The sequence below is a fragment of the Lampetra fluviatilis genome, chromosome 3 (assembly GCF_964198595.1).
Source record: "Lampetra fluviatilis chromosome 3, kcLamFluv1.1, whole genome shotgun sequence".
Taxonomy (NCBI): Eukaryota; Metazoa; Chordata; class Hyperoartia; order Petromyzontiformes; family Petromyzontidae; genus Lampetra; species Lampetra fluviatilis.
In genome coordinates this window covers 9,795,252-9,814,632 of record NC_136277.1, presented here as the reverse complement: position 1 = coordinate 9,814,632, position 19,381 = coordinate 9,795,252, and the positions used below count along the sequence as shown (strand labels likewise).

General features: G+C 46.0%; 1 protein-coding gene across 1 annotated transcript; it reads right to left on the bottom strand.

Annotated features, from left to right (window-relative positions):
* Window positions 1–283: 283 nt before the first annotated feature.
* LOC144948296 (scavenger receptor cysteine-rich domain-containing group B protein-like) lies at window positions 284–15,010 on the bottom strand. The gene is made up of 6 exons (XM_078877730.1): window positions 14,648–15,010; window positions 12,980–13,069; window positions 9,005–9,061; window positions 5,954–6,268; window positions 3,316–3,399; window positions 284–681 (listed from the first exon to the last, which is right to left on the bottom strand). Exons 1-6 carry the CDS (start codon window positions 14,856–14,858, stop codon window positions 284–286), a joined length of 1,155 nt encoding a protein of 384 aa, XP_078733856.1. The 5' UTR covers window positions 14,859–15,010.
* Between the last annotated feature and the right edge of the window lie 4,371 nt (window positions 15,011–19,381).

Below are 19,381 nucleotides of genomic sequence, written 5' to 3'. Positions count from 1 at the left end.
ACCCTATGAAACACACCAAGCCCTAGAACTTTAAACCATCTCCTCGTAATTAGTCCTTTGGTTCTCCGGCATAGGCATAAATCCACCAAGACACTCATCACTTTGGTTTGAAACCCAATCTCTCAATTACCTGCTCAGCACTTTACATAAAGACACCAGTGCTCAGAAATACCACTGACGTGGCCATTTACACACCGAGCCATCTGATCACAAACTCATTGATCAGGAGGTTTATTATCATTGTAAAGTTTTGCTGTTGAAATCCCATGACTGGGATGGCCGTTTAGCCAGGCCCTGCGCACACCACGCCAGCGTCCTCCGTGTGGTCGCAGTTGTGCGCGTAGGCGCCAATGTGCGAGCACTGCACAAGCGATGCCTCATGTCCCTCGCACTTGACGTTGTCGAGCCAAATGGGGCCACGTCCTGGGCCAAAGGCAGCCAAACCGGGGGCAGCAATGGCCGCCCCACAGCCCAGTGCGGCACAGGCCACACTGGCAGCTGTCAGGTCCCACGCGTCGTCACACACGGTGCCCCAAGTGCCCATGAGGAAGAGCTCGATGCGGCCTTGGCAGCGACGGACGTTGGTGGAGGACAATATCGGTGGCAGCGGTGGTAGGCGAGTAGAGTTGTTGGGCGAGGGTTCCATCTCTCCCACAAGTCGCATGGGGGGCAGAAGGGAGGCTGTGGGGACAACGGAGTTGGCACAGAGAGGTGGCATTTGGATTGTGATTATAGATATTAAAGCAGTATTAGTGATGGTAATTTGCTTCTGCAAAGTATTTTTTGATAATTATGTATGCCTGTATGCTGAACTTCTTTCGCACTGTACAAAACCAACCATGCTAATCGGAGGCACTGGGGAAGGACAATATAACAGGCATCGTTCCGTGCCTTTTAAATTGCCGTATTTTCCTGCATATAACCCGCGGTATAGACCACTTTTTACAAACAAAACAAGACCCTGCGGGGTATATGGAGGTGCGGGCTATCCCAAACAAATATTTTACACGTGTGACATGTCATAACTCGTTAAATTTTTTCATGTACTTACTTATCTACCAGTTACGTGTTACTTATTTATTGGATATTTACTTTTGTTACTTATTTACTGTTTTAAGTTCACTCGTTTCCGGTTAGTTTGTTTTCTTTGTGCACGTTATGATTTAAATGTTGACAATTGATAGTGGAATGTATTACAAATGTAAACTCCGTATTAATATGATGGAATTAAGCTGCGGTAACGACGTTAAATATATGAATGCATGCGGGGTATATGGAGGTGGCGGGCTGTCTGAATTTTTTTTTTACACGAAACGCTATTTTTGCGGGGTATATGCGTCTGCGGGTTATATGCGGGAAAATACGGTAATAGGCACGCAACGATGCAACAATCTAATTATTATGCTTGTTCATTATACATGCATCGAATTGGGCATGATTATTTTGATTCATGAAAAATGTACACGAGCGATTCCTGTAGGTGAATGGTTGAAATGAATGAAACAGAACACATGAGACAAAGAGTCGCTCAAGAGAGGGTAACAATTAGACGACAAATTTGGGTGAGTAGTGACAACAGAAAAATCTAGACAATCTACAGCAAATGAGACGCACAGTACTGACAAGTGAGAAGATACAAATTAGATAACATGAACAATACACGTGAGAATGTACAAACAGGACATACTTTTTCGATGAAACAAGCAAGACAAAAGGAACACACTTCTTGAATGTCAAATTCAATGTGGAATTGCAACCCTGAAACGTAATACTTTTTTTTCCAATCAGTGGGAAGGTGGGAGATGAGCTTCTACATGCGATACGGTGGCGAGATGTTAACTACCTCGCTGGAGATCGTGGGTTCGACCCCAACCCTGACACTTGTGTAGTGACCTGGAATTGGTCACTAAGTAGCATAGCGCTGGCTGCTGGCAGGGTAGGGGATCTGCAGCTTGTAGCAGCCATGACAGCAGGCCACGTGACAGACCCGAAACGGATCTAGGGTAAAGGTTACGGAAGGGACACGTCGAGAGCTCGCTCGTAGGTTCTAGAAGGGGGGCGTGGCCGGGGTGGAGCGAGGCTACGCTAGCAGGATCAAAGGGGACCCCGAGCAGGAGCTCGGGGCTGTCGTTTGGAGTGGGATCCCCGTCGTCGTCGTTGCTGTTGAAGATCGTCGCCATCGTCGCGGTCGTCTTGCCGCCTTCGTCGCTGTCGTCCCTTGATAATTGCGCTGCTAGACGGTAGTTGGCTGTCTCGGTTCAGCACCGTCAGTGTCAGACGGCTAGCGTTGTGTGCAGGCCAGCAACCAGTGTAGAGTTGCGTATAAGCGAGAGACAGAGAGTGTGCAACGGTGTGGAGTGTGTATTGTATAAAGTGTACAAAGTGTGCTCGGTGTTAAATGAAAGAATTGCCTCCAAGAAGTTACGTCTCCAAGTCAGCCACTACACTTGTGTATAATTGGAGATTGCATGTCTTTCGTCCCATGATAGCGTGGATTTTTCTCCGGGTCCTCCCGTTTTCCCCTCCATTTAGAATCAACAGGTGTTTCAGAGTATTTGGCTGCTATACATTTCCACATGATAAGCCACTTCTCTGGAGCTATCATGTGTGACCAGCTTGGTTCTGAAAAAGAGCTATTACACTGGTCAACAAAAAAAATCATTTTTTTCTGGCCTGGATTTTTGCAGCTGTTTTAGACTAATTTCAGGGTGCTGATTCCAAATCTAATTTGCTCTATCACATCTCATTTGTATGCTATCGGCATACCCCATTTTCATTGATTTTACCCGAATTTAACTGTCACTTATGATTGCAAGTTGTTGCGAGTCAGTGACTGCTTTAGTGTTAAAATATGGTGCTGTATTTTTAGGATAGTGTGTTTATAATATCATTTTATGTAGATATCCACATTTATTTAATATTTTTCTTCTGCAGTTTTTATTGAAAATGCAATATTTTATATCTCAAATACCTGATGTGATAGACAAAAACTGATGCCAGATTTGGAATCAGCACCCCAAAATTACCTTAAAACCGTTGGAATACCTCATGCCAGAAAAAGTGTGTTGACCAGTGTTATAGACCAGTGAACCTTACCTGGGAATATAAAAAATAGTTTAGTTTTGTTTTGACGATTTTTTTTTGCGCGGTTGTTGGTGTCCAGATGAACACCATCTTACTCGACGTGAGAACCCGGAAAAATCACAGGCGCTTGCCTGGATTCAAACCCAGGCTCTCAGTAGTGCCCCTAACGCCCGAACCACCTGGCCGCCTCCCTAACATCGAATTTTAGAGCTCTGACGTGCGGCCACTCACAAGGGGTGTCCATCCAGGAGAATCGCGCCGTCCCTGCGCTGGACAACTCCAGAGGGCTCGCGTAAGTCGTGTCGCTCCCGGGCTCTGCAAAGGAGGAACACAATGGCTTCAGTTTTGCAAAAAAAATATGCACTTGCTTGCAACAGCACCTGCTATATAAACTAAATCACACGGTTCACTGCAATTTCGGCTCACGGCCCATCCCAGTCATCAACGATCTCCAGTGGTGTATCTTGCTACGTTTGCGTGGACAATCGCAAGTGTGCCAGCCTAGTTTACGAGTGACTTGTTCTCAGCATTGGATTTCCAACAGTAGATTTGTTGAAAATCAACTCAAGTGCTGGGTCTGGTTTGCTCACTTTCACAATGAGTACGTATTAGTCCAACATGCTGTGTGGGCTTTCTGGATGAGATTTTGACATCAGTATTTTAGTTGTACATCACCTCGCAATGTGGTCACGATTAGATGCTCCATAAGTCCAAATGAGGAATATCCTTCACACTATTTGTCATAATTGTGGTATCAGTTTTTTTTTCACAGGTGAATAAATTTCATTTGGCACTCTGCTACACATTCAGTATAATTTTAACCGCTTTTCATTACACTGAAATTGGACGTTGTTTTGTTCACTGTATTTCCTGACTCTGGATTTGTGTTCATATCAATCGAGTCTGCATTTCTAGATCTGAAGCTTTCGTGACTGCAAGGATTCATACTCTTAGGTTTTTTCGGTAAAGTCACGTAGGTAAAAAATACAAAAATAATAATAGAAATAAAATAATAATAAATCAATTAAATCACGTTTCGGAGGCAACACAAGTTCTCGTTCTTTATTATTATTTTATTTCTATTTCTATTATTATTTTTTATTTTTTACCTACGTGACTTTACCGAAAAAACCTAAGAGTATGAGTCTGCATTTGGCAAGATCCGACCACGTCCATCCGGTGCTCGCTGAGCCGCATTGGCTTCCAGTTGCTGCATTGATACATTATAAGGTCCCACTCATTCCAACACAAATTGCTTGCCACAAATTAACCACAATATCTTGCTGATCTCAAGGAGCATAAACCATCACTCAAACGCCAGTCATCCTCACAGCGGCTTCTGGCTAACCATCGAACAAAGACGGTCACTGCATCGGACACTTTCAGATGTGCTTCTGTGGCCGCCTGGAACGCTTTTCTTTCTGATATTAGTAAGCCACTAGAGCTATGCACTTTTAATCTCAATGGAAAACTATTTTTAGAACTGATTTTTGTTTTTTGTTCGTTGTCCTTCCACCCGCACCTCCGATTAGCACGGTTGGCTACGTACGGTGCAAAAGAAGTTCAACATACACACAGTTAAATCTAACAATATTCTCATTACAATACTTCTTCACATTTTCTACCAGTTTTCTTAACATTGTTTTGCAATAACCATAATGTTCCACTGTTTTTTTTATTTTATTTATAGTCTTGCCTGCACATGAAATTACGTTTCATTTTATTCTCATACTTTTTCTGCCGTTGGGTTTCTGAAGTCGGGATAATTCGCAATGATGTATTAGTTGGTTTGTATTGTTTTTCAGTCTCTAGAGGTGCCCAGCCCACTCAGACATCTGACAGCTGGGCAGAGAACGCTGACATCCTGAGTTCATATTCAGATAGCTATTTGTGATTCAACCAAATTCTCAAATATTGGGGAGGTGATGGTCTCGGCCTCGTTCATAAATGCAAAAACCATCACGTTAAATTTGGTTACGTCCCTCGTTCGGCTAAATTAAAGTTGTGAAATAGAAATTGGTTTAGGAAATCACGTTATGAACAATACTCTCCTTGACAGGACATATGGAAAGTGCTGTCCTCTATCGTGTGATCCAGAGGTCACTCAAAGGGAGCTCAGTGGTATCTCTGTGATATCCACTTCCTTGGGCCATTCTGTTACACAAAGGTATGCAAAGCTCAGGCGAGAGATCTGAATAAATATTCCACACAATTGCATGCTGCCAATAGCAAAATCTAAATCTGGGGGACGATTCCAAAAACAAAAAGTCGACAATTAATATTTTGGCTGTGAGCAAGCAAATTTATTTACATTTTAATAATTCGCTTTATCCAAGAAAGTCCCATTGAATCTTCAGACTTTTTAAGGACGGATCTGCATTGAGATGTTTGATCAATTCCATTCACCCTTTCCTATTCAGAGATGTCTGGAAATTGCAGGGTGGGTCCCGTATACCTCTGAATATTGGAACGCGCAAGCAGCTCATCATTAATTTTATTTAGACAGGCATAGCACCATTGTTTTTAAAGACATTGTACTCACCGCAGAACAATGTAGCGACACGACTGCGCTCTATGATAGCTGGTGCCAAACTGTGCCACACGCCCTCCCGCATGGCCTTGTGGTAGCCTCTGTACTGATGAAGTGACTTTTTAAAGTTTTTCCTCCGGTTTTGCTTTGATGATGTACACGTACGTCATTGGAATGGAATCGGATGAAAAACTCATCCACGGCAAAGGGTTAATGCGTGTTTGGTATCCAAGAGAAAACCAGAGTACCCAGAAAAAAACCCAGTGTAGAAGGGCACGACACAATATTCAAATGGATTTTATCTTTACTAATTTAAATCCCTGCGTGTCGGAGACGTGCCTGCGCAAACGGCGCCCGCGTCCTCGCTGTGCCCGCAGTTGTGTACGCCCCAGCCGGCATGCGCGCAGTGGCCCAGGTTCGCCTCCGTGCCGACGCACTCCACGTTGTCGAGAGCGATGGGCCCCCGACCGCGGCCAAAGACCGCCGAGCCCGGCGCGGCGAGCGCTGGGCCGCAGCCCACTGAGCGGCAAGCCACCCTTGCGTCCGCCAGGTCCCACACGTCGTCGCACACCGTGGCCCACTGCCCCTCGGCCACGGACAGCTCCACGCGGCCCTCGCATGGGCTTGCACCGCCCACGAGCCGAGTGGGAACGTCTGGCGGGGATGGCGGTGGCGTATGGGAGGGGAAAGAGTGGGTCACGGTATCGTCATCACCAAAGCCGGTGATGCCGCCGCAACTCACCGATGCTTTCTAGCCTCCGATCCCGTAATTGTTGCACAGTAGACACAACAACTCCAAGATCTGTCCTCAGTATATGCCACTGTCTGTTGTTTGGTTTTACCCTTAGTCATTACAGTTTTAGAGATCAATCTTGATTTGAAGCTTTCGTGACTGCAGGAATCCATACTCTTTGGTTCTTTCGGTAAAGTCACGTAAGTAGAAATAAAATATATCACGACGTTTCGATCGCAACACAAGTGGTCGTCCTCAGGCAGATAAAATATAATCCAGCAGTGGAACTGCTGAACCAGTGAGAGAGCTATAACAACAAGAGGTTATTTATGTGGCGATGGGCAAGCAAGCCGGGTCTGAGCTGAAAAGGAATTCCATACACGGACTCAAGCACGTCAGTTGTGTTAATGGGGGAGATTAGGGAGAGAGGTGATTAGGGAGGGAGATTAGCATGAATGAGCTTCCGTCGCAGCATGAGAGTATCATGCCCGCATATGCCTACAACAGCGGTGTTAATGGGAGATTAGCACCATGAGAGACCACCCCAATGCCTGTATTTGTAACCGGCCTTCTCCAATCCTCCATAAATGTCCCACCCAGCACAATTGTTTTTTTCCTAATCATATCTACAACACTTACCTGTCATGTTCCCTTCTGGACTTCTGCAATGCTTATCATATCTTGCCATGAAATTGTCAATATCTGTCACGGATACTTGTCCTCAAATGCCAACAATTTCAGACTGCATCGAGTTCAACTCTCTGATAATACTGTAATACGAATATCGCTCACGCCTCGAATACCATTTTCTTTATACCCACACTTATCTCTCTTCTAACACAGTGATTGCCATATCCCATAATAAAAAACCATGCCTTGCTAAAGCATAACGCCACTTGACCTCCATTGGGCCCTGTTCATCCATAAAATCCTTATTGGCAAATCTGCGCTATACTGAGCCAATTCATTATCCCCATTGTCAAAACCTAAGAAACCTAAGGGCTCCATATATTTACCGTTTAAATATCCGTAGAACATGAATTGGAACAGGTAATACAGCCTTTGCCGTTGCAGCACCAACGTTTTGGAACAGCCCTCTTTCCTCCCTAAACATCACAACTTTTCCATAGAAAAAATATCGTGAAGCAAAAGAACAGCGCTGGATACAGGCACATTTGCAAATGTGGTTTGTAACTTTGATCCTCACCTGTGTATCGATACATGTTTTGGTTCTTTCGGCAAAGTCACGTAGAAGGGAATTAATAAAAGAATAAAAATAAAACATAATACAAATTCTCACGACGTTTCGGCCACAACGCAAGCAGCCGTCCTCAGGTGAAGAACAGAGCTGTTGGAAAGACAGCGTCCTAATGTTTATTATGTTTATTAGGACGCTGTCTTTCCGACAGCCCTGTTCTTCACCTGAGGACGGCTACTTGAGTTGTGGCCGAAACGTCGTGAGAATTTTATGTTATTATGTTTTATTTTTATTATTTTATTATTTCCCTTCTACGTGACTTTACCGAAAGAACCAAGAATATGAATCCCTGCAGTCACGAAAGCTTTAAATCTAAAAATTGTGTATCGATAGTTCAATGTTAACATGCTATTTTATTGAGGGACTGGGAATGCTATGTTACTTTTGCTGCCTTACCCAAGCATGATAAATCGGACTTATATAATGACTTTATTTATACTATTGGAACCCCCTTTGCCAGTAGCAAAATATGATAATTGTTTTTTTACCCTTTTATCTGGCAACAAAACTGACACCTTTTTTACAAGAAGTTATTTTTGCATTGACTACAAAACCTGCGGTCGGAATGTTTTTTGTTTGCATTCCGACCGCAGGTATTGTGGTCAATGCAAACATGACTCCTTGTAAAAAGGTGTCAGTTTTGTTGCCAGATAAAAGTGTAAAAAAACAATTACCGACTTTATTTATATTTAATGATTTGCTTACCTTTTTTCACTTATTTTACACTTCTATGTTGTTTCTATTGTTTGCTGCTGTAACTTGCTAACCTGCCCATACTGGACATGCGTGAAAAAGAGCTTCATAGCTCATCGGATTCCTCCTCCAATCTCAAATACAGATTCTGATTCTGAATGTTACACAAAGCGGAGGAGAGGGGGTGGTGGTGAGAAGGGCTCTGGCAGCCGTAACAGAAGTGACACCCTGGTCGAATAACTAATTGATAAAGTAACCCTCTGCGGGCCGCCAGGGAGTTGTAGAGGTGGCAGGATAGTTGTGTCTTTGTCATTTACTGATGAATAACTGAGAGACGCTCTTTGAGTCATCTCAGTCCGGGAGATGGACGGTATTTTCCAGAATCATTGTCTGTGCGACATCCCTCACTCTTGAATGTTTTATGACGCCTCGTCTTGCTTTGCGTCCTGATTGCCCACCCTCAATGTCACTAAAGGAAGACATAGTCGGGAATCGAACTCAGGTCGCAAGGTTCATGGTGCAGTGCGTTAACCACTGTCCTCCCCCCCGCATTGCCCCAAAAGCCCAAGAAATAATCACGAGTGTCGTTGTGGATAATATAAGTAACGCAACAGATAAACAAACAATAATAACACAGCACACGGGCAAATATTTGACGCACACCCTTAGTGAACGTCGACATTATCCTGAAATGCACGACACTCACCTTGGTTGTGCAGGCTTGTAGATGGTGTCACCTCTGTAGTGGCGTCACTTCCATTGGCTAAAAATGCAAATGAACAAAAAAAATGTATTCAATAAAGGCAATAAGTAAGCAGAAAAAGAGCACAATAGAATACTACGTCAATAAAACTAAGTAAGAAAAGCACAAAAAAGAACACTATGTGTCAAAAAAATGGTGAGAAATATAATATTGTAAAATGCTTATTCACAATAGGTATTATTTACACTTATGCGGGGGTGAAATGGATAAAGCAGTTCTTTAGCGTCAATATGCTAAATTCCTCTGTTGATATGTAAACTCAGCTGTTTGGAGAGTGTATTGAGTATAGTGATGATATTGATGTAGTTTATATTTTAGTTTTTATCGGTTCACTATATGGTATGCATTATATAGTGTAGTGTATACCCAGTTACTTAATGTTAATAGCTCAGCTTATTGGAGAGTCTATTGAGTACATTGATTAGGTTGATGTAGTTTATATTTAGTTTTTTCACATCGGTTTATTGTATGGTAGTAGGGTAGTTGCAGTTCTTTGTCATCAACATGCTAAATTCCTCTGTTGATATGTAAACTCCTTTGTCAAGGCTCTCTGATCCTCCCACCCAGCTTTAAAATACGCTGCCAAGCTTGGCGGTGTTCATTGGGACGCTGTCTATCCGACAGCTCTGCTTCTTCACCTGAGGACGGCTGCTTGTGTTGTGGCCGAAACGTCGTGAGAATTTTAATTTTAGAACGTTTAATTTTTATTATTTCATTATTTCCCTTCTACGTGACTTTACCGAAAGAACCAAGAATATGAATATTAATAAAGTGACTTGATTGAGCAGTGGGATATATCGTAATAAATAGTATAGCAGTCCATGGGCTGCAAATTGCCCACTACTGAGACAAGGCCAAGAGCCAACGAATTGCTCATCTGCATTGTCTAGGGCAGGCTTCTTGAACACCATTTTCTGGAGGGCCACATAATAAAATTGCCGTATTATCCCGTATATAACCCGCGGGGTATACCACTTCTTACAAACAAAACAAGACCCTGCGGGGTATATGGAGGTGCGGGATATCCCAAACATATTTGACACGTGTGACATGTCATAACTCGTTTAATTTTTTCATGGTAGGACTATCTACTATGCAACACTTACCTTTGACTAAAGCACTGCTGAATAAACCACTCACACTAAAATTGCACGTGTTATCACGTTTTAAATTAATTGTTTGTATAATTAAACGACAATGTTTGAAGTGCTCGCACTGTTTAACGGCGATGGGAGAGCTAGGGGGAGAGAGGTGGGGGGTTGGGGGGTGGGGCAGCTGGGGGTAGAGAGAGGTGGGGGTTGGGGGGTGGGGCAGCTGGGGGGAGAGAGAGGTGGGGGTTGGGGGTGGGGCAGCTGGGGGTAGAGAGAGGTGGGGGTTGGGGGCTGGGGCAGCTGGGGGGAGAGAGAGGTGGGGGTTGGGGGGTGGGGCAGCTGGGGGGAAAGAGAGGTGGGGGTTGGGGGGTGGGGCAGCTGGGGGGAGAGAGAGGTGGGGGTTGGGGGGTGGGGCAGCTGGGGGGAAAGAGAGGTGGGAGTTGGGGGTGGGGAGCTGGGGGGAGAGAGAGGTGGGGGTTGGGGGTGGGGCAGCTGGGGGGAGAGAGAGGTGGGGGTTGGGGGGTGGGGCAGTTGGGGGGAGAGAGAAGTGGGGGTTGGGGGGTGGGGCAGCTGGGGGGAAAGAGAGGTGGGGGTTGGGGGGTGGGGCAGCTGGGGGGAAAGAGAGGTGGGGGTTGGGGGGTGGGGCAGCTGGGGGGAGAGAGAGGTAGGGGTTGAGGGTGGGGAACTGGGGGGAGAGAGAGGTGGGGGTTGGGGGTGGGGCAGCTGGGGGGAGAGAGAGGTAGGGGTTGGGGGTGGGGAGCTGGGGGGAGAGAGAGGTGGGGGTTGGGGGTGGGGCAGCTGGGGGGAAAGAGAGGTGGGGGTTGGGGGGTGGGGCAGCTGGGGGGAAAGAGAGGTGGGGGTTGGGGGGTGGGGCAGCTGGGGGGAGAGAGAGGTAGGGGTTGAGGGTGGGGAGCTGGGGGGAGAGAGAGGTGGGGGTTGGGGGTGGGGCAGCTGGGGGGAGAGAGAGATGGGGGTTGGGGCAGCTGGGGGGAGAGAGAGGTGGGGGTTGGGGGGTGGGGGAGCTGGGGGGAGAGAGAGGTGGGGGTTGGGGGGTTGGGCAGCTGGGGGGAGAGAGAGGTGCGGGTTGGGGGGTGGGGCAGCTGGGGGGAGAGAGAGGTGGGGGTTGGGGGGTGGGGCAGCGTGGGGAGAGAGAGGTAGGGGTTGGGGGGTGGGGGAGCTGGGAGGAGAGAGAGTTGGGGGGGTGGGGGCGAAGCGATGGCGTTACCGTAGTACCGCTATTGTCCGCGCAGTGCGCAATCTACCAGTGCTAAAACTGTACTTACTTATCTACCAGTTACGTGTTACTTATTTATTGGATATTTACTTTTGTTACTTATTTACTGTTTTAAGTTCACTCGTTTCCGGTTAGTTAGTTTTCTTTGTGCACGGTATGATTTTAATGTTAACAATTGATAGTGGAATGTATTACAAATGTAAACTTCGTATAAATATGATGGAATTAAGCTGCGGTAACGACGTTAAAGATATGAATGCATGCAGGGTATAAGGAGTTGCGGGTTATATGCGGGAAAATACGGTAAATTTCCTTTTGCTGGTGAGCCACGTGATGTCATAACATATGTACACGTGACCACGAATCTGTGTCCGTTGTCTCCAGCTCTCTCATCTCTGCCTCTTATCTTTCATCTCACGAGTCTGTATGTCTTAATTCGCATCTCTCAACAGACTTTCGTGGGCAGGATGGGGCTCGCAGGCAGCAGAAAGGAAATTCTGGTCTATAGTGTCCAGAATGATGGGTAACAAATCCCAACGTGCAAACATAACAACAAAAAAGATGACATGACAAAAAATATCGTACAAATGAAGACGAAAATATTAAATAATATGTAAAATTCCGAAAGATATTTTAAGAACTGTAATACATATATGCCATTATTACTGGTATATATTATAATGGTTTATGGAAGGCTGGATATCTCAATATTTATCACAAATATGTTTTAACTCCATGGACACAATTAAGACAATCCAAAAACCCAAATTTTAGAAGTTCAGCTCCAAAACTACATCCCTGAGTTGAATTGGTTTTACTTATAGGGTAAGCTAAGCATGAAGTTATAAGATACTTTAAGTCTCGCGCTAAACGCCTAAAACAATACCACCCCCATCATCAATGAACCACGTAATTCACCTCCGGTGGAATATGATGCTAAAGCCGATGAAAAGCAGGAGAATCCCGATACAGTAAAACCTTGGATTGTGAATAACTTGGTCTGCGAGTGTTTTGCAAGACGAGCAACATTTTTAAGTAAATATTAATTTGATAAACGAGCGAGGTCTTGCAATACGAGCAGTACATGTATACGCTTTGTCTGCCGAGCATCACGTGATCACAACTGATACACGAGTGCTTTGATATACGAGTGCTTTGGATTACAAACACGTTTCTGGAACGAATTATGCTCGCAATCCAAGGTTTTACTGTATCGTCAATGAGTATTACATAAAAAAAAATCATACTTCTGCCTTTTAGAAGATCCAGAATGAACGAAGACACTTTGACCCCTTTGACTGTTTGTCATAGCAATCGTGAAACGAATTCATTTGATTTCGATTTAAATCTTTCGTGACTGCACGGATTCATCTTCTTGGTTCTTTCGGTAAAGTCACGTACAATGGAAATAATAAAATAATAAAAATAAAACATAATAAAATAATTCTCACGACGTTTCGGCCACAACGCAAGCAGCCGTCCTCAGGTGGAGAACAGGTCTGTCGAGAAGACAGAGTCTGAAGACAGAGTCCGAAAGAACCAAGAAGATAATTCATTTGAATAACCGAATGCGATAGGACTGCAAGGCCTCACCGGAACTGACATTGGAGGAGTCGGGGATGGATGGACTCATTGTCGGAGGGTGCGTAGGGGTAGTCGGGGCCGGCGTAGTGAGGAAGGCCCCTACAGAGACAAAGGCAATGACAAACACAATGCAACAATGGCCACAGAGTGAGGTTTCACGTCGATTTAACGATGTCTTTATATACTTTTAGATTTTTTCGGTAAAGTCACGTAGGTAAAAATTTGTAATAAATTTAAATGAAAACAACTGAATTAAATCACGACATTTCGGGCGCAAGTATGAACAACCGCTTAAGGCATACTTAAACGGTTGTTCTTTCGCTGTGTTTGTCCCCACCTGAAGAAGGACGCTTGTGTTGCGCCAGAAACGTCGTGATTTAATTTAGTTGTTTTCATTTTCATTTATTTTATTTTTTACCTACATGACTTTACCGAAAAAAACCAAAAGTGTGGATCCTTGCAGTCACGAAAACTTAAAATCTAGAATGTCTTTATATGTTTAAGTTAAACATTGCCAATGCACACAACTGAGGTCATCGGGTGATTACACTGGTCAACAAAAACATTTTTTTTCTGGCCTGGACTTTTGCAGCTGTTTTAGACTAATTTCAGGGTGCTGATTCCAAATCTGATCTCAGATTTGCTCTATCACATCTCATGTTTATGCTTCCGGCATACCCCATTTTCATTGATTTTACCAGAAATTAACTCTGTCACTTATGATTGCAAGTTGTTGCGAGTCAGTGACTGCTTTAGTGTTAAAATATGGTGCTGTATTTTTAGGATAGTGTGTTTATAATATCATTTTATGTAGATATCCACATTTATTTAATATTTTTCTTTTGCAGTTTTTATTGAAAATGCAATATTTTATATCTCAAAAACCTGATGTGATAGACAAAAACTGATGCGAGATTTGGAATCAGCACCCCAAATTTACCTTAAACCCGTTGGAATACCTTATGCCAGAAAAAGTGTGTTGACCAGTGAATTATTGGCCTCTCAGAATTCACCCCCAACCCCTTTGCCAGTGATTCGATGAATTATTACAATTTTGGGTAGTTATTTGATTAAGACATTTTTTTTTAATACAATTTTTACCATCTTGTTTGCAATGAAGTATCTTGTTTTCTTTTCCGCATTAGCCTAACTGCAGTATTTCCATATCATTATAGTGACTGAATTCTTAAACAGTCACTACAATGTATTGTGAGTGTAATCATCGGTTTTATCCAATTATATCAATGCATCGCTATTTGCCTAATGCTCACCAATGCCCCTTCCTTTTCGCTGACACGTTACAACCCCCTGAGCCACACCCTGGTACATCTCACCCCAAGCCTCACCCTGACACACCTCACTCACATTCTCACTCTGACACATCACACCCCCATCCTCACCCCGATACACCTCACCGCAAACCTCACCCTGACACATCATACAATGAGCCTCACCCAGTGGTATCGCTATCGAGAGTGCAGGCAGCGCAACTGCACCAGGGTCGCAGGCTCAGTGGGGCCGAGACAAAAAAACTACAAAGTTGGGCGAATATTAAAAAGGGTGCCATTAAATCCCTTGCACCAGGGCCCATACCAACTCCACCACGCCACTTATCTCGCGCTAACACAGACACACGCCCATCCATCACCCCGACAACATCTCACCACGTGCGCTCACCCTGACAGACGATGCTGGCGTCCTCGTGGTGCCCGCAGTTGTGGTCTCCCCAGCCGGCGTGCTCGCACTCCCAGAGGGCGCTCTCGTCCCCACGGCAGTGAATGTTGTCCAGGTGTACGGGGCCCCGGCCGCGGCCAAAGTGGGCCGCCCCGGGCGCCGCCAGGGCCTCCCCGCAGCCGAGCCACGCACAGGCCACGCTGGCCTCCAGCATGTCCCATTCGTCGTCGCACACCGTGCCCCACTCGCTCTCGTAAAGCACCTCCACGCGGCCCTGGCAGCGCGGCGGGGGGCGCAGTCCAGGCTCCGAGCCCCACGCCAAGCGCAGCAGCTTGAGCCCTTAATTACGTGTGCCACCCACCGAGGGGTCGGGGGGCGGCGGGGGGGAGATGGTTCACGAGGCAGGAGGGAGTGAGAAAAATTAAAGGTGACGAGGGCTCGGGATCACTCATCGAGTTGATTTGGTATCATATCATTTATACTGGTAGGAACCCACTGGTTCCACCAGTCCACAGGGGATTATTGTGTCCGTCCGTCCGTCGTGCAGGGAGGGGCTGGGTGGGGAGGGAGGGGCTGTGTGGGGAGGGGAGGGGAGGGTGGGGAGGGGCTGGGTGAGGAAGGTGGGGAGGGGCTGGGTGGGGGGTGGGAGGGGCTGGGTGGCGAGGGTGGGGAGGGGCTGGGTAAGGAGGGTGGAGCTGGGTGGGGGGTGGAAGGGGTGGGGCTGGGTGGGGAGGGGCTGGTGCCCTTATAAAACTCAACGTTTAACCTACTCACGCCGGCTTGTGCCCGCCCTCACAGTCGGGCATATTTGCGGAATACATTACGCCGCCGTTGACCCTGGCCATTGACCGAGCAACCCAACGTTCCTACCAGCTCCCTCCGCAGGAATGTGTTTTTGAACACCGTGTCGCCCGTGCAGCAACATCTGGGGGCACCCTGTGGTGGTCTAGCCAAAGGGGACTCCTGGTGGTGGTGGCAGCACAAGGTGAACGCAGCACTCGCCTGCAAGTCGGCATTCGTATGCCAGTAGGGGGCAATGTTGCTTTTCGTTGCTTTTCGTTGCTTTTCCCAAATATGTCATTCGTGAGCAATGTATCAAATTTCAGCAGATTTGGAGGAGCAAATGCCATGGGCATGTTATTTTTCACATAACCCCAAAATTCGACCACGCAGGTTGACAAATATATGTTCTATAATTATGATTGTTATTGAGGGCCGTCCATAAATGTCGTCACGCGATTTTGGACGATTTTTGACCCCCCCCCCCCCCCTTCGTCACACGGCGTCACAAAAAGTCAGACCCCCCCCTCAAATATGACGTCACAAAGCTCTGCCCCCGCCCCCCCCCCAAAAAAAAAAACACGCTTCAGATCGCTTTAAACTATTGTCATTGTAGTGCGTATTTAATGTGGCGCTGCACTCTGATGTTGTAGGAGAAAACATTTATTAAAAAGTAGAACGTGTTGTCTATATTTATTTAAAGTTGCGCATTTTGATGTGACGTCACATTTCTCAAATCCCCCCCCCCATCGTCACACATCGTCACAAATGTCTGACCCCCCCCCCCCCCTAGGTGCGTGACGTCATTTATGGACGGCCCCTTGTGCATCCAGGAAAGCCTGACTGAGCCTCAAAGGTGCTTTCAAGCAGGATCCTGCAATGCAATGTCTGTCCAATTTGACTTTTTGCGCGGGAAGCAATCAGAGTACCCCGAGAAAACCCACACATATAAGCGGTAACACTCAAGATGCCTGCACAGTAGGATTCACGAACTCAACGTGCCGTACAAGCATTCCCTGGCCACGTTACAGCCCAGAAGGTGTGGAAAATTCACGAATGTTTGTGATCCGCCAAACCGTGTTGCATAAGGGATGCACCACCACACGTGGCTTTGTTTGAGAGAATCAGATCAATCAACTCTTCTTGCTTCCAAGGAGAATTCGTTCCACTGTGGTGCTTTAAAATAAATAAGTCTTTCTCACTTGTAAGTAAAAGCCTTTGCAGTGTACTGGGTGTACTCGGTTTCCGAGTATACTGCCAGACGAAGCTCAAAGCAGTTTGAGCGAAATGTCATCATATATTGATGTTGAATTCAGTCTTGAAACATCTTTAAGCGACCTGTGATCTTCATTGGTCAGAAATCCGATCGATAGCCACATTTTAAAATGATACATTTGTCAACGTAACAAATTTGTCTGGTGGTGGAGGGTTAATGACAATCATTTCGGTATAAAACTACTACCACATAGCCTTGAGAACCCACCGAGGCTTTCCTAGGTAAGTAAAAACAAATATGGCGACAAACGATTATCATGCAAAGCTGTACAGTTTCACTTTCGCAATTACCTTTCGGGAACTCGGACACCGGCTGTACAGTCGGCCGCATCGTCGTGGTTGGAAAGGCCCCTAAACACACAGACAGGGTCACATTTACATCAGTCAGTTTTTAGCGGGCCCAAAAGCCAGACTGGAAACCAAGATGGCTGCCCTGAAAACTGAAGTGCAACACATTTGTTTACTAACACTTGTCCTCAAGAGACTTAATATATGTATGTAATAGGTGACGTTTCAAGCAATTGCCCTTCTTCATCATCTATGAAGATGGGTCATTATTTACACATCATGTTACGTATGTTGTCGGCAGCGATGAGGGGTTATAATTTAACTGATTAGGGTGATTGGAGTGGCTAATGCACCACCTGTGCTCGTCAACGTGCCAGATTGTTGTACTCTGGCCAACCAGCATTTACCTCAGAGAGGTGGAGGGATGCTAATCGCACCTCTGATTTGCACGGTTGGCTACATACGGTGCAAACGAAGTTCAACGTACATACACACACATGATTGTCACAGGGGAGCTGCCACCCACCACTAAATAGCACCTGCCATGCTACCTCCACAATGCATAATCTCCCAGCAAATCACGTCACACCCTTGCCCATCCACGCCCAGTTTCACCAGGAGCAATAGCACGGTTAGCTATGCCACTGGTGACCACCCTGATAGACGACGCAGCAATTGAAACGGAGCCGACTGTCCCCACTCTTCACAGCCCAGCTTCTGGATCCCTCCAGCCCAAGGGCCCCCGGTGCAGTCGCGCCAACCTGCGCGCCACTCAACAACGTTATCCAGCAGCACTCACCCTGACAGACGATGCTGGCGTCCTCATGGTGCCCACAGTTGTGGTCTCCCCAGCCGGCGTGCTCGCACTCCCAGAGAGCGCTCTCGTACCCCTCGCACCGCACGTTGTCCAGGTGTACGGGGCCCCGGCCGCGGCCAAAGTGGGCCGCTCCGGGCGCCGCCAGGGCCTCCCCGCAGCCGAGCCAGGCACAGGCCACGCCGGCCGCCAGCAGATCCCAGCCGTCGTCGCACACCGTGCCCCACGTGCCGTCGTGGAGCACCTCGACGCGGCCCTGGCAGCGATCTGAGTCGGTCGACACGGATGTGTCTCCCAGGCTCCCAGAGAGACGTAGCCTGGGCCCAAATGTGGCTGGGAAAGAGGGGTGGGGGGAGAGTTAGAGGCAGTGGCGGCCGGTGGATACATATGTTGCTGGTAAATGGAATTCCGAAGAGGGATGGAAGGGGCGTGTTTGCAGTTTATGTATATATAATGAGCAAGTAATTGAATGTTGTTTTTGTTGAACACACATCTGGCTGTCGCCTGATGAAGCTAGTTGCAATTACTAGCGAAACGTCGTGCTCAGATTGTAAATGTTGTTGCTGTGCTTTCCAACACACCGGTGTGCTGTACTATACTAGTAACGAATTGGTATGGTCGCTTTTGGTGACAAACCTTACTAATTACCTTTATCGGGTGGTGGCGGGTTTAACGACACGTTCATATATTTACGCGATCTAACCCAAAATAACACCTGTATTATGGACTTATTTTTTTAGTTTTTCACAAATGGGCCCGGTGCCACTGGCAACCTTAATGTTGAGCAACTACTGAGTAAATGTGAACATCCTTGGGTTACATTAACGTCGAAATTTTGCAAAAAATGTGTGCCTTTCTGCATTTTTGCAAGTGACTGATGAATATATTGCTTATGATTATATGCTGAATCTCGCTCTCAACGTTCTGAGATGATCATGTAATGTACATACAAATATTCAATTCTTTAAGACAAAATTCCAATGACGAGTGATGAATTTTAGCACTAGGTGGTTTATTGTGTCAGAGGATCGTGAGTGATCCAGCAGTAGATTGGTCATTGCTGATGATGGTTATGATATGGTAATCTACCCCAAGGATAATGAAACAAGACGGAACGTACCAGACACATAATACAAAAAAAATATTTTATTCTCAAATAAAGTCATGACTCCAAACTGCAGATGCGAAAGAAGTTCAACATGTATACATATTATTATTTGGTTCTTTCGGTTAAGTCACGTCTAAAGATAAAATAATAAATTAAATAATAGAATACGACGTTTCGATTGCAACACAAGCAATCATCATCAGGTATAATGAAATAGCGACATAATATCTAACCAGAAAACTATAGACAGACATATTAGCAGACAGATATCACAAGATACATACATAGCGAGAGCAACACAGGTGACAGAGAGGGGTGATCGTCTCTGTGGGGTGGCCTTAAATAGACAGAGGGGGGGCGGAGGCAGAGAGAGGGAGGGGGGTTAGAAAAAATTAGCATATCAATGAGTGGTCCAAAAGAAAACGTGGTGCTGCGAGTACGATGGCACAGCAAGCAAGCCTGAAAATCAGGA

Excerpts from the sequence above, each read along its gene's own strand:
- LOC144948296 (XM_078877730.1), bottom strand. The coding sequence starts at position 14,858 with ATGCTGGAGGCCAGCGTGGCCTGTGCGTGGCTCGGCTGCGGGGAGGCC. Across the intron at positions 13,070-14,647 it reads CGCCAGCATCGTCTGTCAGG|GGGCCTTCCTCACTACGCCG; the intron begins GTGAGCGCACGT and ends TTGTCTCTGTAG. Across the intron at positions 3,400-5,953 it reads CGCGGGCGCCGTTTGCGCAG|AGCCCGGGAGCGACACGACT; the intron begins GCACGTCTCCGA and ends CCTCCTTTGCAG.